Here is a 28,000-nt window from a genome sequence, read left to right on the forward strand (position 1 = left end):
ATGTGTGTACCATTAAAATGATTAGATATAATTTTTATGTCTTGTTTAAAGCCCGTAGGGATCACATCTGTAAGTTTTCTGTGAAAGCTAGAGTCTTGTCTCTTCTTTCTCTGTATTCCACCGTGTGCACAGAGAGGCACCAGAGGCAGCAACAATTAAGCAGGGTAAGGCAGCAGAAGTAATCAGCTAATAGAGATTTTTGTGCTACCGCAGTTAAACTGCTTTTGGTATCTGGGCACCTTCACTCGGTGTGGATAGGAGCTTTAGAAAGTAACACAAAATGAAAAACAAAGTGGGACTTTGGTGTGTTCTCGCAACTAAAAGGCTAAAAATATGCCAAATAGCATAGGAGCAAAGCAGTGAAAACTAGCAATCATATATTTATATATTGAGAGAAATTAGGGCTATTATGGTTGCTCCAGACTGGCTTCCTACATCAACTGGGTAGATAATTTCACTTGATGCTTCATGCATCAAGCTCTGACCATCTGGCTGAATGCGAACATACCTTTTAGCAACATGTCTCATTTTGGCTTGATGCCTTCAGGGCCACCTCCCTACAACAGGCACTATTTCAGTGCTTAATTACACTTACTGTTGAAAAAGGACAACTTATTTTTAGTCTGTATCTTTCCAGTATCGGCTTCTGGCTACGGAGTATTGGACTGTCTGTGTATGCGTGTGGAGAGCTGTATGCTTAAATCAGCCTGGGAACTGCATAGGACATTGGGGGGCAGAAGATGGCCCACAGAATGACTGTAAGTTTTGTTTTGTTTGGTTTCTAAAGTCATTAATAAGTGGACAAACAAATTAAGGGGAGTAAGAATAACTGCTAATTCAAAGTTTAACCTAGTTTTCTCCATTTGGCACTGGCTGGCACACACAGTCAGGTCATTGGCTCTCTTTTTAGTATCAGTAGTTGAAATTAAAATGCTTGTAATTCTAGCAAGAAAATTATGACTTTGTAACACAATAAACATTTTGCTAATGTGATAAGTTTTGTCTTTGTTTACGACTTTTATTTGCAAGTGCCAGGGAATATCACGTTGTCCCTTGATGCAAAAAGACCAAAGTACACCATATTCAACATTTGATTATGTCTGTCAACTATTCCACACCCGTATTTTCTCCCATTAGCAGTTCTTTGACCAACTGTAGCAAAGTGTTACCTGTAGAACTCTAACCTGGGTCACAAAAGACAGTTCAGCAAGAGAGGTTTCTGCCTGGGAGACTTACAGAGCTGAACTCTTGCTTTTAAACTTACCTGACCTTCCTTTGCATATGGATATAGCAGGATAAACTCATTTAGATCATGACAACAGCTTGCTCAGCCTGGCCTGAAAAGATCAGGCTCTTATTGATAGCTCTGAGCTCATTGTTATCGCCACAGAAAGCATGCTGCTCTCATGTTCTCCCACTGCCAGATAAACATGAACATCTGCATAACTATTGTAGTAACAGCAATACTAATATTAATGATACTGGGGTGAGAACTGGGTCTAGTCTCCAGTGCTTGTATTTTCCTGGGCAACCATCTCCAGGACTTCTCTCGGATGTCTTTGAGAACCTGGGTTAAGAGATCATTTTGAAGGAGTTGCTGATTTTTCCACAAACGCACCACTCGATAAAAAACTGAGGGTAGGATTTCATAGCACACCAGGTATTCATGTTGGGTGTGGACTTTCAATGAACTTACGAGGGAATGAAATTGCAAAACCTAGTCAACGTTGTGGATTGCAGCCCCGGACTCTGGGGCTTCATCATACATACGCCTCTGACTTGCTGCATGCTCCAGAAGAATTACCATCCCATGCATTTTTTTTTCTTTTTGCCATAAGGAAGAACAGTGTCTCTGGGCCTGATGTATAAGAAGTCTGTCCCTTACAACAAAGGCCCCAGAGGAAGTTTCTGTCCCCCTTCCACCCTGCAAGATTGACCGGGGTTGCACTAGTGCTCAGGAGGATGCTATGGTTCAACGTCGTTGTCACCCCTCTGCCCCATAACCAGTTATAATTAAAGACCAGTTTCCACAGGACGCAGACGCCTGTGCTCACATGCCCCTTGGTGCAGCAGAACAAAGTAATATTTTGTTTCTGCAGAGCCAGTATTTGACCTCTCTGTTCCCTGCTGACCATGTGCCCCCTTTTATGTCTTAGCATCATGCGCCGGTTGCGGTGTCTGCCCCCCTGCTATCACTCGCACATACAGACACCCCTCATCTCCCAGCACCCATCAACTCCCAGCATCTGTGCCACTTGCTTGGCCTCTTTTCCTTTATGTTGCTCCCCTCCACAGTCGTGTGACTGCTATTGTGTGGTCCCTGCCACACAAAAGCTAGCCTGACCTAATTTAAATCAGCGCTATTGAAGCCGTTCTTGTTTTATCTCCCAGCACAAGGGCTGTGCTCCCCATTTCAGAGGTAGCACAAATGAATGCCTAATTGGGGGGGTATTGTGCAGGCAGTGTTGTCTCCCAGCCCTGATTGTCAGCTCTCCTGCTTGATGGTGCTCTGAGCTCCCCTCTCTTCTAACAGCCTCGCAGGCTGTTTAGAGAGCAGAGGGAGGAAGAGGGGAGAATGGGACTCTGCAGGCATTGCAGCATGTCAGACAAACAAAGCAGAGCATGGCCACGTTCAGCGCACTGGTGAAAAGGCTAGCTGGGGGAGGGTTCCCTTGTTCAGAAAGGGCAGATGCTGGTGATAATAGTAGAGAATATCCATCCTTCACCTCCAAATAACCCCCCTGCTTTCTTTTTTCTTCCTGGGTATTTATGTGACGGTCTTTCCTAGAGCTCTGGAGACTGCCCTTGGGGAGGGGAGGAGAGGCAGAGGGGGCTCTCATACATGAGCCGTGCTACAGGGGTTGTAAGTCTTGGGAACAGAGGAAGTGGGATAGGTCAGGGGCTGCAGGGGAGACTGAAATGCTGCCAGTCTCTTTGTCCTCCTGGGCAAAGTTTGAGCAGTCACCAACAACAGACCTTTGTAAGCAAAGTGAGGAACATCCCCAGGAGCTATTCCAGCAAGTGGAAACCAGCAGGAAGAGGGACCTTTGTCTGGACTCTCAAAGCCACAGTTGCACAGGCAAGGAGGATCCAAAGCCCAGGACCCATCCACACTGTTTGTCTCAGGGCTACTGGAGTCTAACGCTGCCTTAACGAGGGACAATTACAGTACAGGTTTGGGAGCTAATATGGCAGCACAATGTCTTTTGTCTAATTCCCGCCTCCCACAGGTACCTTCCAAGAGCTTCCTCCCTGGGGCTGTTTGGTCCGTTCCTCTCCTTTCTCCACTGATCGCCTGACTGAAAGGGAGATCTGTGAAAGAAAACAAAACGCAAAGCATGTGAATCTTTTCATCGATGTCTTGGTTCACTACAGATTCACTTGCTTCTGCTCTAGGGAGAGGACTTTGCCCTCACATATTGATTAGGTTTGCCCCCAGCACGCTCAGGTGATGCGCAGTGCGAAGGTTGCTACCAGAGTCCTCTCCTGCGGGCTCTACCAGCTGCAGGCGAAAAGAGTGCAATACCAGGATATTAAACAGCATTGTGAAGCAAACAAGTCCCAAGGGTTCAGGTTTGTTATAGACTTTCATGTAATGTTCTAATCCTTACTGCCAGTCAAATAAGAATAAAACACCAGCAAGTCCTGGAGTTAAAAGACACGTGACAACCTCCTCTCTGTCCCTTTTGGCCCCAAATCAAGAGATCAGCCACAAAATCGTAAAATTAAAAGTAACTATGAGGTTCATTTATTTCTTCCGTATTTATGATTCATTCCCCCCTTCTAAGCTTTTCTCTGCAGCCAGCAGAGCAGAAAACGCACTTCAGCAGAGAAAACAAAACAGGAAAAATGAATTCTCTGATTACCACCCAATTCTGAGGGCTGAGGTTTTATTAAAAAAAAAAAGAAGAAGAAGAAAAAAAAACGAAAAAAAAAAAACATAATTGCCATAGGAGTGTACAAGTTACTAACATTGCATTAAGATAAAGATGAGGACGGGGAACCGGTATATTCCTAGAACCATGTGGGGCTGGCAACAGGGACTTTACCCAAAGCTTCGGTGATGGGAAAGTCATTACACTGTGGCTGCTGGTGTCACATCACCCTGCTCTGCCCCGTCCTCTTGTACAGCTTGGAGAGACACAGGTGACGGGAAGAGTTTGGCCCGCTGTGCGTTACAGAAGCTTCACTTGCAGGGTAGGAAACGACCCCAGCAGCGGGGTGGCCCCGAGGGTCTGTCCTCTTACTCGGAAACCCCCCGCCAGTCGTCCTCCAGCTGTCCTCTCCCTCCCTGCCTGGCAGGGAGCTCCGCTCCCCGTTGCCACTATTCTACCGACATCTGGTGGCAGCTGCCTCAGGAAGAGGAGCCGCTCCTTCCGAAGCGGCCCGAATCGCGCCCTTCGTGCCCAGTGTGGGGTCTGCACCTCAGCCTTGGGCCTCGGCCGGCGGGCGGAGGCCATGCCAAGGCCCGGAGGCCACAGGCTGGGCTTGAGGGACCCACAGGAGGCCTGGGGCACTGGTGGGCTCCCTGTGGTGAGGAGCAGGGCGTGAGGCTTGGCGGTGCTGCTGTGGGGAGAGCCTTTTTGTGCCCCATGGTGGGAGGCAGCACGATTCTTGCGGGGCTGCCCGCTTTCTGAGGTGAACAGCACCAAAACGCCGCCGGACCCAGCAGCGCAGCCGGCTTTGATGCCTTTTGAGGACAGTGGGCTTCTGCGGACACTAATTATTCATTAACTGTAATCACACTGAATCCTAACAGATGTTTCTCTTTGCTTGGGGACGGTTCGGCTTTTGGGGCTCGCTGCGAGGTGCAGCCGCTTGGCGGTGGGGATCGGGAGAGTCTCAGGGTCCCCACAGGCGCTGACAGGAGCCGAACATGGGCGCCTGCCGGAAAGGGGCAATCAGCCGGGTTTCCGTAGTGTAGCGGTTATCACGTTCGCCTCACACGCGAAAGGTCCCCGGTTCGATCCCGGGCGGAAACACCTGGTTTCTTTTTCACTTCATATACATATTTTTTCTAATTCAGTTTTTAATGTTATTTTATTTTCCTTTTTTCCCCGGCTTTATTTACCTCCTCACGACCTCTCAGGGCCCCACGGTTTCCCCTGCCGCCAGCTGGGGCAGAAATAACGGCCCCCTGTGCTGCAAACCCTCCTCGGCTGCTGACCGCCATGGCACGGATGGCCAAAACACCGCCGAGCGGGGCCGATTTCCCCGTAAGACGCGTTCTGAGTCCGTTTTGAAATTTTTGGGCATCGGGAAAAAGTAAAAAATTACAGAATAAAGAAAAACTACGCTGCGTTGGCCGGGAATCGAACCCGGGTCAACTGCTTGGAAGGCAGCTATGCTAACCACTATACCACCAACGCGCTGTGGAAAACCTCCCCGCCGCTTCCCTCAGCAACCTCGATCTGCTGGGCTAAACCACCGCCCGGCACCGCGGGGGACGAATTCAGCGGTGGGGGCGGCCAAGCTGCGCGACGAGGGCATCGAAAGACGCCTTAGGGGCTGGTTTCGGGTGCTAGAGGCGGGGCTGTGCTCTCATGGTGTGTTATTCCCCTCCGTCCCCCTCACTAAACCGAATGGTTCCGCCCTCCCTCACCCTCCCCCCCTCCGTTCCCCTCACGGTGGCCCCTCCCCAGCCCCTTCCTCCCCAACGCGCGCTCCCGCCGCGCCCCCGCCCTACGCACACGCGCGCGCGCGGGGCTCACTTCCGCCGCCGGGCCAAAGGTCGCGCAGCGGAGGCCGCCGCCCGCCCGCCCCCCCCCCGGGCCCCCCCCCCGGCCCCTTCCCCCTCTCCCTCTCCCCGCCCCGCTTCCGGGGCTGCCCCGTGGCCGGGACATGGACCGGGACTGACGGAGCCGCCGCCTCTCCCCCCCCTCCCCCCCCAAGTCCCCGCCGCCAGGGGGAGGTCGCCGAGCCCCGGGGTGAGTACCGGGGGGTGGGGGTGGGGGTTAACGGGGGGGGCGGCCTCACCCCCCTCAGCCCCGGCCTCCGCCCCCAGCAGGCCTCCGGTAGGGGCAGGGCTCGGCCGGGGGGGGGGCGGGCACGGAGGCCGCGCCCCTGTGGGGGAGAGCTTGACCTGGGGGGGTCGGGGTGTCCGTCTGCCCCCCCATGGCTTACACCCCCCCCCGTTCCCCCATAACTTGCCCCCATCCCCATAATTTGTCTCCCCCCCAATAATTTGCCCCCCCCCAATAACTTGCCCCTCTCCTCCCCCAATAACTTCCCCCCGCCCCCCCCCCCCCCCCCCCCGAGGCTCTGGGTCCCAGCTCCCCTTACCCCAACGGTGGGACTTTGCCCCACCCCACCCCCCCTCCATGCAGGGGGTCCCTGAGGAGCTCGGGGTTGTTTTTCTGCCCCAGGGGGGGTGTTTTGGGGTGTCCATTTACCCCCCCGTGCATTACACCCTCCCCTGACCTCCATGACTTGTGTCCCCCCGCCAACTTGCCCCCAATACCCTCCAAAGGATTCCCTCCAGGAAGGGGGGGGTGATGGGGGTGTTCCCCCCCCCAGGAGCCTGCCCTGTGCCCAGGGGGTGCTCTCCCCTCACCGCCCGTGGGCAGGGTGGGCACCGATCCTTCCCCTTCCCCTTCTTACTTACCCCCAGAGGACCAGGAGCTGTCAGCGTCTCCTGCCCCGAGCCCACCGGGCTCCAGCTGCTGGCAGCCCTTCCCAAACCTTGTCCCCGTCTGTCCTGTTGTGTCCCCCTCCCCGATTTATTCCACCCCCAGGTGCTTTTTCCTTTTAGGAGAAGGAGTGCTGAACGCTTCCGGCCGTGACAGGGCCACGTTTGTAGGGGCTGCGGGGTGGCTGCGGGGCCGTGGCTCATCCCGAAGGCACCTGCAGCCCCCTCAGGGTCTCCTTGGCATGATTCACGCCGGTTTCTGAGCTCTCACGCCTGTTCTGTTCGGTCTCTTTTCTCGGGGCTTCGCGTCGGAGGACGTTATTGTTCCTTTTCTCAGTGAAATGTGTGACCTGTGGTGGGCAGGATGAGGTGTTCCCCTGAATCATTCAAATCTCAGAATAATTGAGATTAAAAGGGACCTCGGGAACTGTCTCCAAGCCCCTGCTCGAAGCGGGGTCAGCTGTGCGATCAGCCCGGGTTGCTCAGCATTCCTCGGCACTGCTCCCGGGGCCATTTGTGCTCGCATCGAAGATTGCCCTTAAATTATCGGATGCCGTTCCTCAGCCCCTCTTTGTTCTCCTCTGCAGTTTAGGAACTTCGCCGCTGATGCTTTTTTTGCGACGCTTGGTTTGCTCCGATGCTCCGTGAGTGTGGTCGTGTTGGAGACGGGGCTGTTTGGGCAGACCGGGGCCTCAGCAGAAGACAGGGACGGGGCTCGGGTGTGTCCGTGATTCAGAGCTCTCCTGAAGAGACAAAGATCCGTGTACTTCAGTGTGCTTGGGCGCAGAGGTGGTGAAGGTAGTGCTGTCTTAGAAAATGGGCTTGTGAGGTGAGCCAGATTCCTTCTGTGGCATCAGGCTGAAGGCAGAGGGAAGCAGCGTGGCTTGGAAGGCAAATCTGGTTTTCATACCCCAGGTGGGACTGGGATGCTGGCGGCAGAGGAGCTGCTGCCCCTCTGCCTGGCTCCTGGTGGTGGCCTTTGTTTGACTCTTGTGAGTAAGTGCATGGATCACGCTTCTGTTTTCTGTATTCTTAGCACTCGCTGCTTCAAGTTTCAGGATTTGGGGAGAGGCGTGAAAGGGCTGCTATTGAGCTTTCTCAGATTGTAAGAAGAATTTTGTAGGAAGGAAAGAGGCAGGCCCTACCGTTCACTGATTCTCGTTGTTCAGGTGAAGAAATCCCCCAGTTCTGTCCGGGTTGTTAGTGTCCAGCGTGTGCTGGCGGAACAGATTTGAGCGGCAAAGCACAAAGCAAGGACTTTGGTTGTGCCTCTGCACTCAGTTGGGTATATGACCTACAGAGGATGCTTTTATACGGCTGGAATCCTATGACGGGGGAAACTGCAGCTCTATGAAGTTTGCTTTTTTCCATCTTCCTTCCTAGTTTCCTGTCCTGCCCAGCTTGCTGAGTAGTTAATGCAGAAGATAAAGAGGGTTCGTCTGGAAAACGAGACTGCAGGAAGTTGGAGAAGGTGAGTTTCCCAGTTACTCCCGGGGGCTTTTCTTCACCCTGTGTCGTGTGCGACGCACCAATACGCTCCTCTTGGAGTAAATGAGGCTTCTGAAAAATCCCGTGGATATGATTTTGCCTGGGGAGCTCTGTCTCAGGATCTGGGGGTCAGGAAGTGACTCAGGAAGTTAATTTGTTTCACGGGCTTCCAATACCAAGTCTTACATTTTTTCCCTGTCCGGATGTCCTCTGCTGTCCTACCTGCACTTGCTTGATGTCCTCACGCTAATGTGCTGCCCCCGAAAGAGCGGCTGGTGGTTGTATGCCTGATGCATCCAACCTCGCCAGGCACGGCGGAATAAACAGGGTGAGTGAGCTTGGAGACACCCGAGGGAGATAGCTGGATGCTCTGGGAAGTGGGGTTGGCAGTGCTCCTGCAGCATCAAGAATCATCCAAATTATTGCCTCAGCTTGAGGACTGCGAAGGACGGTCTTCCAGGGAGGTGTAAATCTCGTGTGTGCTGTGTTGGTGTGGAAGTTCTGAGAGTGTTTAAGAATAAGGTTGTTAGAATCAGTGTCTTGGTCAAAATCCTCTCTGAATAATTTCATCCCAAAATTCACTCTGCAATTGCAATTAGATAAGTTACTCCTTGTACTACAACATGCGTGGTACTGCCAAATACTTGTTATATTTCAGCCAAGAGATGGCTGTAGCAATGGTTGAAGCAATTGGATTTTCATTTTATCCTGTGTTGCGTCAGGACCTAAGTTCTGTGAGACTCTGCAGCGCTCCAGCTGTCATAGTGGCATTTTCCATCACTTCCACGTAACTTTGCCTACAGGTTACAGGTGAGGATGGATACTTTTCTTATCCCACTGTTTTACTTCAAAATCACCAAGACTATAATAATACCAAGCCAAAAGCTGTGCCTTTCACTTCCCCAGTGAATCATAAAATCATGGAAAGAGAGTTTGGAAGGGATCCTGACCTCCTGTTCGGTTTGGGGCAGTGACCAGCGTTACATTTATGCACTGAGCAGGAGCTGACTGTTTGGAGACCTTAAAAGTGCAGCTTTCCCTCGTGAGTAGGCAAGCTGTCTGAGTGAGAAGGTTTCACCAGCTGGGAGGGAGTGACCTCGGGGTCAAGTATCTGGAGCCAAAGCCAGATTATTTTGATCGACTGACTTGTCCTGCACTGGGATTGAGTTGAGAGAATCGTACGCAGCCGATGGGTTTTCGTGGTCTTGTCATGTGTTTTTGATAGGCAACGCTTCTCCCTTCAGATGTGATTTGAGTTGCTGTAATGGAAACCCTGGATATAGAGTCAACAGATAGATTTGAGGCTGTAGACACTCTCACAGTCTCAGAACATCCCGTCACGTTCTCTTTTGTGGTTTTGGGCTTCCTGCCTGACTTTGATTGGAAAATTCTTTATTCATTTTCAAGTTGTGGGTTGTTTAGGTTTTTTTTACTTCTGCGCAGTAGGTACCAGGAGTACCTCCAGACTTATTTCAGGAGCTTTTTCCTGTTGTTCCATTATTATCCACATATTTTGTACAATTTAGTGCCTTAACAATTTGAAAAGAGGACTACAGCCCTCGTGCTGTGTGCCTGTAGTTCAAGGAAGTCAAGATGTACTTTGGTTTAGGTTTCCTCATCTGCTTCGGTAATTGGCTAAAGTGCCAAACTGGGTGAGAACTTCCTTTTAGAAAGTTTGTTAGAATGTGTAAGCTGGTTGGGAATCCTCTAGGAGCACTCGGTTCTCAAAAAATACTCATGGCATAAAATGGGCATGAGTGAGTGTTTTCTTGTGGTGATAAAAATAACCATTCTCCTTTTCCCTGATTTTATCCACTGGGAAAGAACTTGTGCATCTTCCTGAGGCTGGAGTCTTCAAGGTTTCGTTCATGTGTAATCCCTGCTTAGTACTTAAGTATGACAGCTACATCTCAGAAGCTGCTCTCCTGTCAGAATGCAAGCAGCTGTCCCAGATGACAAGCAGCGTTCAAGAAATACCTCTTCTGAAAAATGTAAATCTTGAGGCTGCTGAGAACGAGGCCTTTTTTCTGGTATTATCCTTAGTCACTGGTTTGCCATCTCAATGATGTGTCAAAGGTAGCAATTCTGTCTCCATGGAGCAAACTTCTCTAGCCCTGTTTTTTGCAGTAAACTGAAGTTCTTCTGAAATTCTTTGTAATGTTCTTCCAGATACGCCCCCAAAACAACTACAATGTTCCTGTGCAGGGAAATCCAGCTTCTCAAATGGGATGATAAAAACTGGTTTCCCTAGTCCTAGGCTCATTCCTGCTTTGTAGTAGATTACATCATTGACCTTGGGCAAGTCAGCTAGTCCACCTCTCCTCAAATTAACATTTGCTGTAGTTGCATGTGGAGGCGTTTTTGGTAGACTCTAATTCAATAACTGCTAGGTTGGAAACGTATGAGGAATGCATGCCACATTTTGCAGGATATGACAAGGGTCTGTTACTGCTGTCTTCTTGCAGCCAGCAAAGTCAATTACACTGTTTCTTCCTGTTTTGTCATCATTCTTGGCTGCAGTAGCTCTTCAGGTAAGTGAGCTGCTATGCTTAGCACTTACAGAGGTTTAAGCCTGAGCAGGCTTGCCTTCAGGGCAGGAAGGGGACTTCACTTGTGTGATCTTCCAGGACAGAAGTTTATATGCCTTTACCATCGGACATAGCTTTGATGATTTGCCCATCCAAATTCCTGGGGCTGTTTTTCTGCGAGTCAAGCTGATGAATTGTTTTCTTTACCACAATCTGCTTCTTGGACATTCTTTAGCAGCTTACTTCTAGAACTAGTTCTGGAAGTGAGTCTTTCGAGCTTAGTATCTTCACTTACAGGACTGGGTATGAGATAGGAGATGGACTTTTCCTTTCAATATAGTGATGTATGTTTAAAACATAGTCTTTGGGTCATAGAATCCTAGGTCTGTAGTTTAAGAAGTGCCTTTTCTGTTATGTTTGTTACATGCTTAGAGCTTTCTCTAAGCAACAAAATGTGCCTGCATGATTTTATGGCTTAATTTTCTCCCTCAACTCCTCCCTCAGTTTTTTGTCTAGTTCTGAAGGGGAAGAGAAGATGACTGCAGTGGACGCGCTATCAGACAGCTCTGAAGTGGTCGAGATGGAGGATGTGCCTTCCCAATTCCAGGTGCAAAAGCATTCTTGGGATGGGCTGCGTGACATTATTCACAGCAGCAGGAAGTATTCGGGCATGATAGTGAACAAAGCTCCCCATGATTTCCAGTTTGTCCGGAAAACAGAAGAGTCCAGCCCGCACTCTCATCGTCTTTATTACCTGGGTAAGCCAGCATGCCAGACACTGGGTGTGAATATGGTATGGGAGAGCATCCAATCTAAACAGGGGAGCAAAAGGATGGGAAGCGTCTCTGATTGAGATAGGGGAACTAGGATGAAGTAACATTGCTCAAGATTGCACACTCGATTCTATAGCAAAGCCTGGAACTGAGCAGAGAGCTCTCCAGTGCCAGACGAGCGCTCTAACTACAGGCTTTCTGCTTGGAGGCAGGCTGCTTGGCAAAAAAAGGGAAGCATTGGCTAGTCAGCCTACCTAGTGACAGAGGTACGAACGCAGTGTCCATTTGGTAACCCAGGCCGGTACAGTGATGGGCTAAGAGAAGGGATGTTCCTCGAATTCAGGACTTTCTTGTGTCTCTGTGACTTAGGAGAAGTGGGATTTACTTGATGGGTTAACCAGGCTGACTTCCCAAGAAACTCGCTGTCAGTTTCTTGGATTACTAAATGTATATTAAAAGTTCTAGGTGTTCTGGGGGGACACACAGCAGCAACTTGTTTTCCCCCTGCTTTGTTAAGCAGTATGTAGGTAGAATGCTTTGGAAAGCAGAAGAAAAAAGGTTGGTAGGAATGACCAATACTGGTATTTGTAGAGAAATATCTTCTTCCTTACGGTAGGATTGAAAGCCAGCAGAATATTGTGTTGTACAGGTCCATCGTTAGAGTTGGAGCTACAATGTAATTAGTGACAGAGTGGTTGGATTTTAGTAACTGGATAATTTTGTGGTTAGGAACGTGGGAAGCTTTATAGGCTATAAAGGGTTTGTTATGCTTTGGGGCACGAGCTGATCTTTACAAGGCCAGTAAAGAAATTGCCCAACGCACAGCTCCATGTAGCTGATTGCTTTCCTAAAGTGACCCTGCTTTTTTCATATATTTTTTTTTGGTTGTTGAGTGTAGGTCGCTGTAGGACATAGGATGCTGGATTCAAGGGACTGATTTGTTTCATCGTTAAGCAGCTCCTGTGTGTCAGAGACTTGATTTGTTACAGTCCCTCGTACGTTCTCATTACACAAGTGCCACTGTAAAGGGCAGTTTCCAGAGTTAGCATGTTTTTCTTGTTGAGTCTGAACAGCGAGACTTAATTTAAAACTGAATGTTTTTCAAAGCCAAGTTGACTTTGATACAGTTTTTGATCTAGTTGACTAAAGAATTAAGGTGTTTTGAGTGGCTAATTCAGTATATTTTTAATGTTCCTCTGTTGTATAAAATGGCAACCAGAGCAGCTACTGGCTGGTCAGCGTTCTGCATGGGTTTTACAGCAGCCAGAACTAGGAAAGAAGTTACACCAGTGCCTTTTCAGTGTTTTCTTCCCGAAGAAAATGTACAGGGCACAGAGCACATTGACCAAACATTTGAGATCAGTACCTGCTGGTCATACTGAGGTACACCTTCTCAGGCATTCCTTATGAAGTGGAAGTGCTGATTCTTCTTGCCGTATCAAGCATCTCTGGAGTTGCCTGCCACACACAGTGTGTTAAATACTCAGAACCATTTCAGTGGTTCATATTTAACACCATCATGCTATTCCTGTCCTAACAATAGATAACATTTTCAAAATTTTATCTGAATGCTGTTAGTGGCTGTATGTTGGAGTAGGATGAAGACTTCTTCAGAACTTTACTGTAGGGACTGAATACTTTTCTTCACTGGAGAGCAAAGTTATGTCTTCTGAGGAGGAGGGCAATATTTTTCCTGAAGATGCTAATTGACTGTAGTCAGTCTGAGGTCACTGTAGAAAGTACTAATATGATAAGGAGAAATGAAGTCCAGGTCACAGTCACATGAGTGTCAAATGTGCATATACAGTAATTTGTTCCTATCTGCAGTTTGTTCAGTTTGGGCATCTTAAATCATTCCTGGGCTGTCCCCGTAGACTCCTATGTTGTATCATGGCAGATGCTGCTTATATTAAACACCACATGCTCAGCACTTTGGTGTTTCTGTATCTCTGAGGACTATATGCTCACATATTGCTTTGCTTCCTGAGCATTTATTAATATTTCAGTTTTAATTTTAAGTAACTGCACTGCTGGGTTAACAGGCTCAGAAACCTTTCTGTTCTGCCCAGAACGCATGCAGAGCAGATAGTACCAGGGCATGTTTCCTGTGTTAAATTCTGATCTGGGGAATCTCTACAGCAAACAAGGAGGGCAAGTTCATGGTCTTTGATTCTGCTGAAACTGCCAAAATCAGTTTCAGGGTATTCTATGTTTTCTCGGTTGTTTTGGAAATTGGATGAAGGCCAGTAGCTTATATGATTTGACCATAATCAAAAGCTTATGTAAAATGACAAGGTCTTTTGACTATGTAGAACACTGTTTTACATCTGAATGGGCTCTCCAGAGCTTCCAAGTTTTTTCTTTCCCTCTCGCAGCCTGGTGTGTTGGCCTGAATGAGGTCCCTGTAGCGAATTTCTGGCTGAGAAATGTGGAGAGTAATGTTGAGTCACCCATTCAGGGAGTGGTTTTTTCAGAGTGGATCTAGGGCGTGGGTTGAACAGTCCAGAGAGGAAAAATGGATGTAACCAGCTCTGAAGAGGTTGGTTAGCATTAAATCTTGCCTAGAGAAGTTTCTGTTTAAAGCTAATATAGTTAGATAGTTCTCAGTTCAGTCATGGAATACTGCTTGGAAATGACAGCTGGTACAGCCTCTGGACTCACCGAACCCCTCTGTTATGGAATCATAGACTGGTTTGGGTTGGAAGGGACCTCGAAGCCCACCCCGTCCCACCCCAGCCATGGGCACAACCCCTCCAGCAGCCCAGGCTGCCCCTAGCCCCATCCAGCCTGGCCTTGGGCACTGCCAGGGATGGGGCACCCACAGCTCGCCTGCTTTAATTAAGATTAAGTAATCTTAAACGGGATGATGCTTTTGTCCTCCTTAATAGGAATGCCATATGGTAGCCGAGAGAATTCCCTTCTTTATTCAGAAATTCCCAAAAAGGTACGGAAGGAGGCCTTGCTACTCTTGTCATGGAAACAGATGCTGGATCACTTTCAGGTAAGTAGAAGTGTGAAGAGTCTGGGTTGATGGTTCTCGGCAAGGTTGGCTGACATTGTGGGGCTGGTCTGGTGAGTGCTGCTCTGCTGACCGGTGGAAGGAACAGCGTAGCAGTTTGTAAGACACAGATTGGTATTTGTAGGAATGTGGTATTGATAATTGCTTTATTTCATAATACAAAATAGTCACCTGTGTGTGCCATGGAGCTGACAGCGAGTGTGAAACTGCAGCTGATGTGGCAGGCAAAGGGCTGAGCTAGCAAAGAGGTCTCTGTAAGCTAGCATGTGGTCTGCCTCAAATTACAAGCTATCAGGACGCTGCACCTTTCCTCTGTGTGCCTTAACTGGGCTCTTAAGATGCTTATTAATGTGCTTGCTGGAATGCAAGCTATCTACTCGGCTTTTAAGGAAGTTGGGAAAGTTGAGTTAAACTGCTGCTTCTGCTCTGTACTGGATTGCAAGAGAACCAGAAAGGGTGAATTTTCCCCTTTCCGATTACGGTATCGTAGTGTCCTCTGTCACTAATGGTTTTGATGAGCAAAGGAGCGGAGGGTGTTGGTCTCCCTTCCATTCCGGAAAGGTTCCTATTGGAAAAGAATTTAGCTGTCTTGACCCCATTTGGATTGCTAGTCCCCTTCAGGGTAATTCAAGATCCCTGGAAGAGCTTTTGTGTGCAGTATCTGACATGGAAACTGTTTGTGAAGGGCTGTAGATAGCGTCATTAAGTTAATTGGTTACATCTGATTTGCATAAGCAGAGCAAGTGCAGCTGTCCTCAGTTCATGCTGAAGTACCATCTGTAGAAATGATAGATTGGCAATTCATCTCTTGTGTAGAGGGAACTTTGGGGCTTGCAGTTGGTTTATGCCTCTTGGGCCACACCTGTAGTCTAGGGTACAGTGGTTTTGGACCCGTGTGATAAGACTGCTGACTATTTTGGGTTGGTGAATTCTATTTAGGGCATTCGTAGACTACCTGGTGCCAGTTTAAAAGCATTCTTCCTTTGTGAAAGTTGCTCTCCTTGCAGATTGTTTCAGATTTTCTCTTCTTTCAATACTAGGCAACCCCTCATCATGGAATGTATTCTAGAGAAGAAGAACTCTTGAGAGAGCGCAAGCGACTTGGTGTCTTTGGTATAACATCTTACGATTTCCACAGTGAAAGTGGCCTATTCCTCTTCCAGGCCAGCAACAGCCTCTTCCATTGTCGAGATGGGGGCAAAAATGGTTTCATGGTGAGTCTGTTAATGGTTTTATGAATGGCATCTGAAATGGACGTAATGCTTTTGGTTATTGTGCATGTGTGTCTGGTTACGGTTGTTTCTCTTGTGTCCTGTCAGGACTACATTTGTCCTCATTTTGTGGGCTCTACTATATCCATGGCTTAAAGTCTTTTAGTGTGAAGCTGGAAGATGATTTGGTACAGAGCTGTTTGTGCTTCTGTTTCTGTAGGTGTCTCCGATGAAACCTCTGGAGATCAAGACTCAGTGCACAGGGCCACGAATGGATCCCAAGATTTGCCCTGCTGACCCTGCCTTCTTTTCATTTATTAATAACAATGATCTGTGGGTAGCAAATATTGAGACAGGAGAGGAGAAGCGAATGACATATTGCCATAAAGGTAACTTTTCCTTCTTGCCAGATTCAAAAGAAAATTCTGACAGAAATTTGGGATGAAAAAGCTCGTGTCTTCATGGCTTGTTTCTTACAAGTACATTCTTCTGTATCAGCTTTTTCCAAGGAGATGTAAATGCACTCTCTTCTTTGTTTCCTGCCCAGGCTTATCCAATGTTCTGGATGACCCCAAGTCTGCTGGTGTAGCCACTTTTGTCATTCAGGAGGAGTTTGACCGGTTCACAGGCTATTGGTGGTGTCCGACAGCTTCCACGGAAGGTCAGTTCTGCTTATCAAGTTCTGACACTACAACTGCTGCTGGCCTCTGCTGTGAATGATATTTTGAGCATGGCTTTCCTTTGGCCTTGGTTTGATCTGTTTCTGGAGAGGCTGCCAGGAGGAACAAAACACTGAGGGGATATAATTATGCTCTGAGGAGCATTTTCAGGTAGTCACTGGGAGCTGTGGCTATACAGGAGATGTACAAAGCTGTTGCGCCGGAGCGTACCACCCCAGTGCTCCAGGCAAGTCAGAAACAGTTGGAAAACACTGCAGCATACATGCCTGGTATCTTTTCCTAGGTTCAGAGGATTTAAAAACACTGCGGATCTTGTATGAGGAAGTAGATGAGTCAGAGGTGGAGATAATTCATGTTCCTTCACCTGCCTTGGAGGAGAGAAAAACAGACTCCTATCGGTACCCCAGGACAGGTAAGTGAAGTATCATGGGGCTGCTAATGCAACTCTTGGCTCCTGCTGGCTGAAGTAGTGGAATTTGTGCTATAAACATCGCATGATTAATCTAAGTCCTTACCAGGATTTAGAAGCTGGTTGTAAATGTTGAGGCCTAATTGAGTCTCCGAGCCCAAAGCATACTGCAGAAGGGAATGGGATTTAAAGTTCAGCTTAGATGAAAGGATTATTGAGAAAACAAAATATATCTGATGGCATGTTCTGGAATACATTTTGAATCCTTTCTTCCTCCTGAGAACACATGCATCCACCTAGGCAAGGCGAAGGCAAACTTTTTCCTATACCCAAAATACCTCTTGTGATGACAGCGGTGTTTGCTCGCACTCATCATTTCTTACTTGTGTACTGGCTTACAGCCATTTCAGTAGAGACCAGATTTCGTTCTTATCTAGAAGCTCTACTGGGTATAACTGTAGCTCATCTTGGTGTTCTGTCACTCCTTTTTGCAGGCAGCAAAAACCCCAAGATTACGTTAAAACTGGCAGAATTTAAAACAGACAGCAAGGGTAAGGTAAGTGGCACGATGGGTTATTGCTCAGGGGGGTTGACTGCTTCTGAAGCTCCTTAGATTTAAGAGAAGGTCACTAGGGAAACCTAAATAGTGTTAGCATTTGTTTTCATCCTCTTGTAACACCTGATTCTCTAATGTGTTTATAAGAGTATCGTTCTGTTCGAGAGGCAGCTGGGAGAGGAGAGGAAAGTGAGAAGTAGAATTAGCCTGATAGTCCACACTGTCGATAGTAGAGCTTGGAGGGTTGAAGCTGGATCTAATCCTGGGCTTCATTCCATGATTGTATCCTTCTCTGTGGCTGAATGCCAAACTTGTGGTGCTTTAAAACTTGATTTTCCTTTCTTTCTTGCCATTTGTAGAAAGGTTTACTTCTCCTGGCTTTGCCCTTTCTGAAACCAATAGATACAACTTCCTTACTCTCCCATTCCACTGAGCTTCCATAAGAGCAGGTCTGGCAGCAGTCTGATTTGATATTGAACCTTCCTTTTGCTGCAGATCGTGTGCGCTCAGGACAAGGAGCTGGTGCAACCATTTGCTGCGTTGTTCCCGACTGTGGAGTACATTGCCCGTGCTGGATGGACCCGAGATGGCAAATAGTACATAAGTTTTTCTTCCAAACTAATGCTCCCAATGGCTTCCCTGGCTGAACTGTTCAAGCCTTCAAGATTGTGTTGTATTGTAGCCATACAATACGTCGTGTTTTGTAATGTAATCGTGACCTGTTTTTAAAGCCATGAGTGTCATAAATGGCACAAGAGAATTTGGCTTCTTCAACGTTTTAACATCCTAAAAGTGGGCAATAATCAGCTGTGGGCCAGGGTGATGAGCTGTAGGTTTTAAGGCAGAGCTACAACCACAAAGGGAAATGACAAGCAAGCAGTCCTAGGGAATTATTTTGAGTTGAAGATGTTTAACACTTTCTGATGAAAGTGAGAACATACTTTAAGCACTCGTGTTGTTGTTTGTTGGTCCAGTTCGTGATCAATGCCATCATTATCATGGGAAAGTGGGCAGTTTGTGTGCTGCAATGTCCTTCGTGCAATGCATACACGGAGAAGGGACTGCTCTATGACCAGTGTACTCCCATAGCTTGCTGTGCCTCAAAATGCAACGTGATAGTCTTGTGCTGGCCAGCCTTGCCTGAAGTAGTTACAGAATTTACACCAGTCTGGTTGGCTTTAAATTTTTAAGGGAGAATAATTAAGAGCTCTAAAGCTTGTTTTACTCTTAACTAGTTTCTGTCCAGATCAAGTTAAGGTGGCTTAACTGTCTCTGAAAACTGCATTCTGTAACTCATCGTTAATAACTGTCTGCTCTGGAAACTAAATTCATACAGCTTTACAGAAGGCAATCCCATAGGTGGCTCTTGTGTTCTGCATCAGAGCTTATCTAAATGTGCTGAATATATCAGTTCATGCAATCCACAGTCGCTGAGGTGCTAGGGGTAACTGGCTCTTTTGAAAGTCTGTCTTAATGATGAAACTTCCCTTGATGCACTTCCAGGCCTTGGGGTAGCCGCACTATGCAGCAGTGGCTTGCCATCTGTCATGTTGAGAGGCCTGCAGTGCAGCACCACTTCAAATGACTCTCCTTGGAGAGGAACAAGGCTGAGACTGAAGCGACTCCTTCACTTGGCAGTTGTCTTAGGTCTGTGCCTTTCCCTGCTAGTGCAGCGTGCAACAGGGAAGCTACAAATGAATTACTTGAGCTTCTCTTCACTTTAGGAACCCGCTAGAAAACAAATAGTGCTTCCTGACAGAGGGGCTGTCCAAGGAAGAGTTACGTTCTGGAGCCATGGTTCTGTTAACTGGTCCCTTGGAATAGACACTCTGGCAAATCTGTCAGACGTCTTGTCTGAACGATAGCCCTGTGAAATACCAGAGATGTCTGGCAAATACATGTTTGTTGGCAAAGCTTCCAGGAGATTAGAAAGCAGCAATGATGAGAAAAGCTTTGCATTCAGATGCCCAAATCCTTTCTGCCAGTGGGGGGAAATAGGGTTGCATGTTCTGAGTGTTACAAAGGGACGTCTATTCTGTGGTACTGACATTTACCTCCACCTTCTTTCCCCAGTGCCTGGGCTATGTTCCTAGACAGACCTCAGCAGCGGCTGCAGCTTATCCTTTTGCCTCCAGCACTCTTTATTCCGGTCCCAGAAAATGAGGAGCAGCGTGCTCAACTTGCCAAAACTGTGCCAGAAAATGTCCAGCCATTTGTGATCTATGAAGAAACCACTGATGTGTGGATAAATGTAAGAGGCTCGGGGCTGGGAGGAGGGCACAGGCAGCCCCTTCCTCCCCCACAGTTAACCATTTTTGTGTTTGCTGCCTATCTGGTTTTAGTCCATGCTCCAGCAGACTGCTTTGCTGCTCAGTATTGCCAGATTTAGTGTTAGTTTAGGGGGTCTGATAAAACCATGAGAAACTATCGTGCACTCAGCATTGGAAGAGGTGAGAATCCTGCCATCTCACGGCTGGAATTGTTCATTTAATTCTTGCTGGCATTCTCAGTGAACGCGGGCACTTTGGACACCGACACTTAGACATAAAACAGTGCCATTCTCTCGGGGGTATTTTAGTAGAAGTTTAAGTGGCTTCTTGGGGCATGAGCCTAATCTGTGGAGTTTTAACATATTTAGGTAGGTGGTGGACGTATGGGACAGAGAATAAACTTCCGTCTCTAAGATTAAGCATCTTGGTGCTGATGTGTCAAAGAGACCTGAAGTTCATGGTGTGGCATTCCTAAGGTGTTGGAATAGCAACCACCTTGTGGGACTTATTATGCTGAGATGTCTAGCTCAGAGGAGTGACTGGTGCTGCTTCCTGTGGTAGGCATGAAGAGCCCAGAGCACACGGTCTTCCACATGGGCACAAACTTTTTATGAGAATGGCAAAGTGTGGAATGGCATTTTCCTCCTAGCAGTTCATCTGAGATATTTTCCTCTGTGCCAGCTCCTTTCCTGTGAAAGCACAGGAGTTTAGCACTGACTCCTTTGGCTGTATCGTCTTTGTGTCAATAGAAATCACTCATGGCTCTTTTGCCTTGTGTGACAGGTTCATGATATCTTCTATCCTTTCATCCAACCGGAGGGAGAGGAGGAAGAACTCTGCTTTATCCGAGCCAACGAATGCAAAACAGGTTTCTGTCACCTGTACAGAGTCACAGCAGTCCTCAAGCAAGGCAGCTATGACTGGGTGCAGCCATACGTCCATAACGAGGGTAAGAGCCGCACTTTGTCAGCACGTCAGCTTTGTGTTCTCCCTTTGCTCGTATTATCTTTTAGGGAAGATGATAATTTATTTTCGTGTCCTTTCTTTCAGATGATTTCAAATGTCCTATAAAAGAAGAGATTGCCCTGACTGGTGGGGAATGGGAGGTGCTGGCAAGGCATGGATCAAAGGTAGTGGTTATTTTCATTTTTTCTTGCAGTGTTACAGTTCTGCATTGTCTGCTCAGCCCTGGCTTACGCCCTCTGGTACACCTGGGACCAGCTACAACTACTTAAGCTCCACTTTGTTTCTTTTTTTATTGCTGCCTGGGCCTTCCCCAGAAGTGCTGTAGCCCAGTGCACATTGAACTGATTGCCTTTTTAATCAGCCTTCAGATTGCTCCCTAAGTAAATCCCATGAGTGAGTCAGGCCATAAAAAAGGGCACAAGTCTGAGGTTCAACAGTAACAACTATTTTGTGGAGGGGCTTGGGCTTGGGCTTGTTGTTTTTGAAGCATTTTAACCCCAATGAGTACTTGTGAATTGGGAATATGTCCTAGTGCTTAGAATGAACTCCTGGTCTCCAGCTGATCCCTTTAGGAAGAAGGCAGCTGGGGAGTATAAAGCAATTTAGAATATGAAGGAACTGTATCTGTTATTGGTTGCAGAATAGCCAGAAAGGAATTTTTATTAATCTTGTAGAACCTAGTTCCATTTTGCTTCAGGAATTAACTCTGAGTCTGATCTTTAATGCTCCCAGGTGATTTCTGTCAAAATAAAGACCTCGTCTGTTCATTTCCAATTAATCTGGACTTCCACTTCGCACTTTTTTAAAGGCCTACAGCTTCATATGTTTGGTTTCTGCTGCTTTTCCTCAATCTGCAATTAACCTGCTGTCCCTCCCCATGTGGATTCTCACTGTACATGCTGTTGATTTTGGCCACAGCTCTTCCCTTCGTGTGATATGGCTAAAATTGTGTTAGCAGCAATTATTTTGATGCATTTGTTGCTCCACAGGGCTCTGCCCGCCTTTCCTGGCCAATTGGGTTGGGTATTTCTTCCCTGTGCTGTCCACAGTGCTCTTCAAACTGTGTGTTAGCTAGAAATAGCACTTGGGCTTCAGCATTTGGAAACTGCAAGGTGGAAAACAGTTCAGTTACTGTTGCTGGATCAATGCAGTATTTAAAAGCTGTCATTTCTATTCCTGGCTAGCCAGGTGGTTTTTAGAAACTGCTTTATGTTAAAAATGTATTCTAATGTGACTTGAATTCTGGTACTGTTAGGGCTATTAGACCGATCCTTCCACAGATGGGAATTCATTATCACAGTTGCTGGAAAAAATACCCATATATCTTTATAGCACAGACTTATTATGGGAAGACACCATTTTTAAGCACAGAATCTTCTGGTTTAAGCTACAGTGAACAGGGCCCAGCTTTTTAAGCTCTTTAATAAGCAAATGCTGTAAGTTTCTCAGAAAAGCTGGGTGACCTCCTTTCATTACTTTGGTGGAGTATTTGCAGTTCCCCATCAGTGTTGCACGTGTGGTCTGAAGCCTGTCTTATAAATGGGTGCTGCGTACTGTTCCTAATGCTGGCAGCAGTCTGTCGTGGTCTGTTTGTGTTTTAAGCTGGCTCTGCCTGGGGACAGACTGTTTGAAGTGGTAAAGGAGCAGTAGTTGTCATCATTCTGTCACTGAGCCCTCTCTTCTCCACCTAGATCTGGGTCAATGAGGCTACGAAGCTGGTGTATTTCCAAGGCACAAAGGACACCCCACTGGAGCATCATCTCTACGTAGTCAGTTATGAGTCTCCTGGAGAAATTGTGCGGCTTACCACACCAGGCTTCTCCCACAGCTGCTCTATGAGCCAGGTTTGTTCTTTCTTAGATACAAGGTGCCCTTGTCTCCTGACTGACAGGGAACGTGTTGAGTCACGACCAGTAATGCTTACTGACCGTTTCTTTGTCTTGGTTGCTTGAGACGTGGGAGGTTTTGTCTGAGAACTGCATGGAGAGTGGATGTGGGAAATGAAAGACCTTGCTCCCCTAATTCTTCTCTCTCTCTCCTCTATAGAATTTTGACATGTTCATCAGCCACTACAGCAGCGTGAGCACTCCACCTTGTGTGCATGTCTACAAGCTCAGTGGCTCTGATGATGACCCGCTCCACAAGCAGCCCAAGTTTTGGGCCAGCATGATGGAGGCAGCCAGTAAGTTCTGTAGAAGGTGTCAATGCTGGGTTACGTCCGTGATATTCTTCCATATAATGGTAGACAAAGGTGATGGAGAAGGAAGTGGCTGACGTAACTTCATTTTATGGGGAAATGAATTGCGTTATCTTGCAGGGGTGATATCTCTAGTGGATTGCTCATCAAGGAAACAGTATACGGGCTTTCAAGATGTTACTATTTCATGGTTTGAGTGAAAGCAGTGGTGCAGGATTATTTGACTATGTTTTTAGATGTTTCTTTATTTGTGCTTTGTCCAAAGAGTGGCAAGTATCTGGGATGTCATGGCTACCTCATTTCAAGGCTGTAGCCTTTAAAGGCTTAGACACAACTCACAGCAGTACCTAACCCTTTTCTGCAAATGTTTTCTCCATTTGACTCATCTATGTTCTTAACTTCCCACATCTTGCTATTATGGCACAGCATGCCTTGTCTGAGGATTCTCAGCTGATGTGTTGGTGGGTGATCCTTTTACTGCGTATGTGGCCTATTGTCCTATGCAGGCACACAGAGGCTGTTTGTTTCCCAGTGGGAGGATCCTCTGAAAGGCATTGATAAGTCTTGGTATGGTTTGGGTATTGAAAGAGCCCTGACTAGGGTCAAGTTTGAACAGAATAAGCTTTTTCAGGCTAGGTGGGAGGCAGAGCCTGCTGTCAGTTACTGCACTGTGTGTGAACTTCCTCCTGCAGGTTGTCCCCCGGATTACATCCCACCTGAGATCTTTCACTTCCGCACTCAGTCAGACGTGGAGCTCTATGGAATGGTGTACAAACCTCATGATGTCCAGCCTGGGAAGAAGCATCCCACAGTGCTCTTTGTGTATGGAGGCCCTCAGGTAATAATCCAGGTGGCTGACTGCTGGTGTTGGCCATGGGATTGCTGTCCAGGGCAGAGCTCTGTGTAGCTCGGTCACTGAAAGGAGTTTGCAGTGAAGATGGTGCCACTCTTTTCTTGGGTGACAGGTGATAGGACACAAAGATACAGCCTCAAGTTCCACCAGGGAAGGTTTAGACTGGACATTAGGAGGAATTTCTTCACAGAGAGGGTGACTGAGCATTGGAGTGGGCCGCCTCCCAGCCCTGGAGGTATTTAAGAGATGTGTGGACATGGCACTAAGAGACATGGTTTAGTGATGGGACTCAGTAGATCAGGTTTATGGTTGGACTGGATGATCTTGAAGGTATTTTCCAACCTAGATGACTTTGTGACTTTACGATCAGGACTTTGAATGTCTCTTCTGACTTCTGCCTCAAACCTCAGATGATTTTTCCAGCATATAGTCTTGATTTGTGTGGCTGCGATAGCTCAGTTAGTGGCTGCTGTCCAGCTCAGGATCCAACATAGTGAGACGGACAGAGGAAGGTAGTGGAAGGCAGCTGCTTGGCTCTGAAACTTTTCTAACTTCCTTTTGCAGGTGCAGCTGGTGAATAACTCTTTCAAAGGAATCAAGTACTTACGGCTAAACACACTAGCGTCTCTAGGCTATGCTGTGGTAGTAATTGATGGAAGGGGTTCATGCCAGCGAGGACTCAAGTTTGAAGGGGCCCTGAAAAACCAAATGGTAATGTATTTTTTTTAATGAATCTTTGCTCATTTGTTCTTTCTAAGGTTGTCTGTCTGAATGGCTTGAGCGTTGCTCATGCCTTTTCTGTCCCTTAAGTTTTTAGGTTTAGAAAGTCACTAACTTGAGCTTCCTTGTTGCCTTTTAGGGCCAGGTGGAGATAGAGGACCAGGTGGAAGGTTTACATTATGTAGCAGAAAAATACGGGTTCATCGACTTGAGTCGGGTAGCCATACATGGCTGGTCATACGGGGGTTTTCTCTCCCTCATGGGGCTTATCTGTAAACCCAACGTCTTCAAGGTGAGTCTAGACACGGGGGGGTGTCATCTTGGGACTCTTGGTTTTCTTAGTTTATCTAACTCTTCCCATCTAGTGTTGGCTTTTATTTGCTTGATGATTTTGATGGACAGGTAAAAATGTCCCTTAGTCCTGCCTGCCTGTAGCTGCTGCCTACAGACCTGCATTCTGCTTGCAAGTTGTGCTGTGAGACCTGAAGAGGAGGGGGTCTCTGGGGTGGGGTCATGCCCCAGTGACTGAAAGTGGAGGACTTAGCCTAGCATCCGATCAGATAATTGATGCGCTATTCCTAATGCCCTTCCCAAGTCCCCAGCACAGTTTCTGGATCGTTCCACATGTCTTCCTTGAAAAGGGGGAAGCCTTTAGTGCTGGTATGCTGGAATTTGCCTGATTTTGATTATAAGAGAAATAGCATGAGGAGGAGTCTGGGTCTTCTGTGGGTTTGTTGTGGAAGAATTCTGGTCTGTGTGACAGGCTCTGGACAGTTCTGTTTTTTTCCTGCTTCGTCAGGAAAACAGGGAACTCTTGAAGTGCTTGAACTCTTTAGCACTTGATAATTAAAGTTGTCTCCTGCCACCTATTTGTTTGACAGATTGCTATAGCAGGTGCTCCTGTCACAGTTTGGATGGCATATGACACCGGGTATACTGAGCGGTACATGGATATCCCAGAAAACAACCAGCAAGGTTATGAGGCTGGCTCTGTGGCATTACACGTAGAAAAGCTTCCCAACGAGTGAGTACGGTGGGGTTGTGCGATCTGCTAAAAAACCGCTACCAGTTGCACCTCGGCTGACTACAAAAAGAATGGATGGGTTCTGATCTGGTTTAATTTTAACTCACGTGGTTGGTGCTGCCTCCTGCAGCAAGCTGAGGCGTTGTACCCGCAGCCCCCCTTCACCATGGAGGGGTTAAAGACCTCGTCCGTGGCCTTACGCTCCTCTGACTGCTGCCTGGTCATTGCTCCGTTTTGGGTTGCCAGCTGGCAGCTCTTTGCTCAGACCCGCTGCAGAGCTTTTTGCTTGGATTCTCATCCTATCTCTTTTTCCCATCTCCAGGCCAAATCGTTTGCTGATCCTCCATGGCTTTTTGGATGAAAATGTGCACTTTTTCCACACCAACTTTCTGGTATCACAGCTAATCCGGGCTGGAAAACCTTACCAGCTGCAGGTAGGAGGAACAAGAGCGTAGCGGGAAGGTCTGTTAAATCCGTAGTTTTCTGCTCACTGCCCTGGGAGTGGAGTAAGGTGGAGGCAAATGCTTCCCCGTATTGATGCAATATAGGCGATAGTAAATGCCTTGTTTGACTCCAAGAGGTGGCCGGGAGGTGGCACTGTGGCTGCTTCCTTGCTGGCTGATGTGGCTTGTATCTGAAAGCACTTGCAAACAGGGCTCTTGCCCTCAGGCCTGGAACTTTCCTTCTCCACTGGAACTGTCCCAGCCATGTGAGACAGCACAGGTGGCTGTGTCACCGAGTGGGGTGGCAGCACACGCCAGTGCAATGAGGGAGGTGGGCTGGTGCTCTAAATCCCCCCTGGCACCCTGCTCTCCTGATGGAAGAGGGCTGGTGTGAGGGAGGCTTCTCCGTGCTGAACGAGCTGCTCGTGGTTAATTGTCCTGTCTCTGCTTCTGCACAGATCTACCCCAATGAGAGACACAGTATTCGGTGCCCTGAGTCAGGAGAGCACTATGAAATCACGCTGCTGCACTTTCTACAAGAATACCTCTGAGAGCACAAGCCTCTGCAAACTGGACACTGACAGCTCACCTTCCCCTCCTGTGCCCTGCCGCTCCTGCCTCCCTCGACAGCCATCTAACCCAGAGCACAAATGGCTGAGTGCCCATGTCAGGGTGTCTCGCCCTGAACGAGGGAGGAGGGTGGAGAGCACCTTCCCTTTGGACAGTGCCACCTTCTTTCACTTTCCAAGCTGGAGGTCTGCCCCTGCTCAGCTGCTCATCCTGTTCCTCTCCTCCAGCCTGGCTGTCAATGCTTTTTTTTGCTGCTACTCCCTCTATCCTGGGAATCAACGGACAGTGGTCTGTCTCCCAAGGCTGAGGTTTATGTCCATCTCTCTCTCTCCCCGGTCCTTTTCCCTTCCACTGCACCTCTGCAGTTCCTGTACTCTTACCTGCAAGAACTCAGTGCCTGTGTTGGAAACGGAAGAGCTGAATCAGCAAGCTGCCTTAAGCCAGGAGTGGGAGGGAAGAGAGAGCTACCTATTGTTAAGCCCCAGGGGAGCTGATCGCTGCTGCTGTGTCCTGGCCCTGCTGCACCAACATGGAGCCCTGGGGATATGAAGAGCTCTACAGAAGCATGCAACACTAGTCTTTTCTATTTTTCTGTTTAATTTTGCAGAGCAGATGGAGGAAGTGGCTGGGGTCGGTAACAACGTCCTTTCATGCCTTTCTCTAATGGCCGCTCACAACCAGAGTTGTGCCAACAGGTAGCACGGCAGCTGAAGCAGCTGGCTACAACCAGAGATCATCTCTCCAGAGATCACAGCAGCGTTTGGGTTTTTGCAACGCAAGATGGATGATATTTATGCAAATCCTTCCTCCTTCCGTTCTCTGTGCTGCCTCTTGGTCCTACCTTCTTCTTCCCTGATACCCCGAGCTTTCAGATGTGCACTGAAATTGGCTGTGCTTCAGTTCTCTGCGGGTCAGTGACTGTTCCCCTTGCCCATCTACTCAGCAAATGCTCTCTTCTGGTTTTTATTTACCTGGGCAACAGGAACTGCAGTTCTGGGGAGGGGGGATTGAGCAATTGCACCTCAGGGGAGCACATACCCCCCTCAAGCCAAGGGTTCTGCCAGGGGCAAAAAGAAGAAAAAAAAAATACCCAAATGAACCACGTTGACTTGCCCTGGAGTATTTTAAGTGCGTATTATGAAAAGAAAATATTTTTATGGATTCTTATTCTTTTATAATTATGAGTGTAAGATGTAGCGACTCATTAAAATATTGGAAAGAGAGGCACTGGCTGGCATCTGTACCTGTTTTTGGAGGGCAGGAGAGGGCTTGGGAGGAAATGCCATCTGGTTCACGATGGCCAAAGCTGCGCCTGTGGTAAAAGCAAAGTGCTCTGTTTGGTTTCTGTGCCAAGCAGTGGAGAGAATATTAAATCCCTGATGTTCCTCGAGGGAAGAACGATCTAGCAATTGAAGATGCAGGGTGGAGAGTTGGGAATCCTGGGCTGTTCTTGGCTCCGCTATTAAGGCGCTGCATGACCTTGAGCGAGTCAGACACCTTGTGCTTGCAAATCCCAGCCTCGGTTGTGGAGGTAGGCACCTCGCCCAGCACCCCGACTCCCTCTGGCTTCTTGGGAGGCTGGAGCTGCTCTGCAGCTCGGTAGTGGCCTGGCCTGACTTCCAAGCGCTCGCAGCTCTGATCCCACGCTAGGACACACGTGGGCCC

At 47.9% G+C, this 28,000-nt stretch overlaps 1 protein-coding gene and 2 non-coding genes across 8 annotated transcripts; 2 read left to right on the forward strand and 1 right to left on the reverse strand.

Annotated features, from left to right (window-relative positions):
* Nucleotides 1-4,909: 4,909 nt before the first annotated feature.
* On the forward strand, nucleotides 4,910-4,982 carry TRNAV-CAC. Its single transcript has one exon. It is a non-coding gene; the product is annotated as a tRNA-Val (tRNA).
* Nucleotides 4,983-5,297: 315 nt separating this feature from the next.
* Nucleotides 5,298-5,369, reverse strand: TRNAG-UCC. The gene has a single exon. It is a non-coding gene; the product is annotated as a tRNA-Gly (tRNA).
* A 321-nt stretch (nucleotides 5,370-5,690) lies between these two features.
* Nucleotides 5,691-27,558, forward strand: DPP9 (dipeptidyl peptidase 9). Of its 6 annotated transcripts, none has more exons than XM_040537511.1 (22): nucleotides 5,781-5,927; nucleotides 8,012-8,099; nucleotides 11,149-11,251; nucleotides 11,348-11,402; nucleotides 14,306-14,418; nucleotides 15,477-15,650; nucleotides 15,868-16,036; nucleotides 16,195-16,308; nucleotides 16,611-16,739; nucleotides 17,231-17,292; nucleotides 17,788-17,888; nucleotides 19,366-19,543; nucleotides 20,346-20,511; nucleotides 20,613-20,692; nucleotides 22,220-22,372; nucleotides 22,575-22,710; nucleotides 23,418-23,563; nucleotides 24,143-24,289; nucleotides 24,438-24,590; nucleotides 25,180-25,322; nucleotides 25,645-25,756; nucleotides 26,224-27,558. In XM_040537511.1, exons 2-22 carry the CDS (start codon nucleotides 8,044-8,046, stop codon nucleotides 26,314-26,316), a joined length of 2,583 nt encoding a protein of 860 aa, XP_040393445.1. In that variant the 5' UTR covers nucleotides 5,781-5,927; nucleotides 8,012-8,043; the 3' UTR covers nucleotides 26,317-27,558. The 6 variants fall into 6 exon arrangements, with proteins under 6 accessions (XP_040393443.1, XP_040393445.1, XP_040393446.1 ...); XM_040537512.1 differs by lacking the exon at nucleotides 5,781-5,927 and adding an exon at nucleotides 7,270-7,620; XM_040537509.1 differs by having other exon boundaries at nucleotides 5,691-5,927; nucleotides 11,149-11,402.
* The last annotated feature ends 442 nt before the right edge of the window (nucleotides 27,559-28,000 follow it).

This window comes from Cygnus olor, chromosome 26, assembly GCF_009769625.2.
Source record: "Cygnus olor isolate bCygOlo1 chromosome 26, bCygOlo1.pri.v2, whole genome shotgun sequence".
Lineage (NCBI taxonomy): Eukaryota > Metazoa > Chordata > Aves > Anseriformes > Anatidae > Cygnus > Cygnus olor.

Coding starts and splice junctions, on each gene's coding strand:
- DPP9 (XM_040537509.1), top strand. CDS start 8,044: ATGCAGAAGATAAAGAGGGTTCGTCTGGAAAACGAGACTGCAGGAAGT. Junction 16,037..16,194: donor AATGACATATTGCCATAAAG/GTAACTTTTCCT, acceptor TTTCCTGCCCAG/GCTTATCCAATGTTCTGGAT. Junction 25,757..26,223: donor GAAAACCTTACCAGCTGCAG/GTAGGAGGAACA, acceptor GCTTCTGCACAG/ATCTACCCCAATGAGAGACA.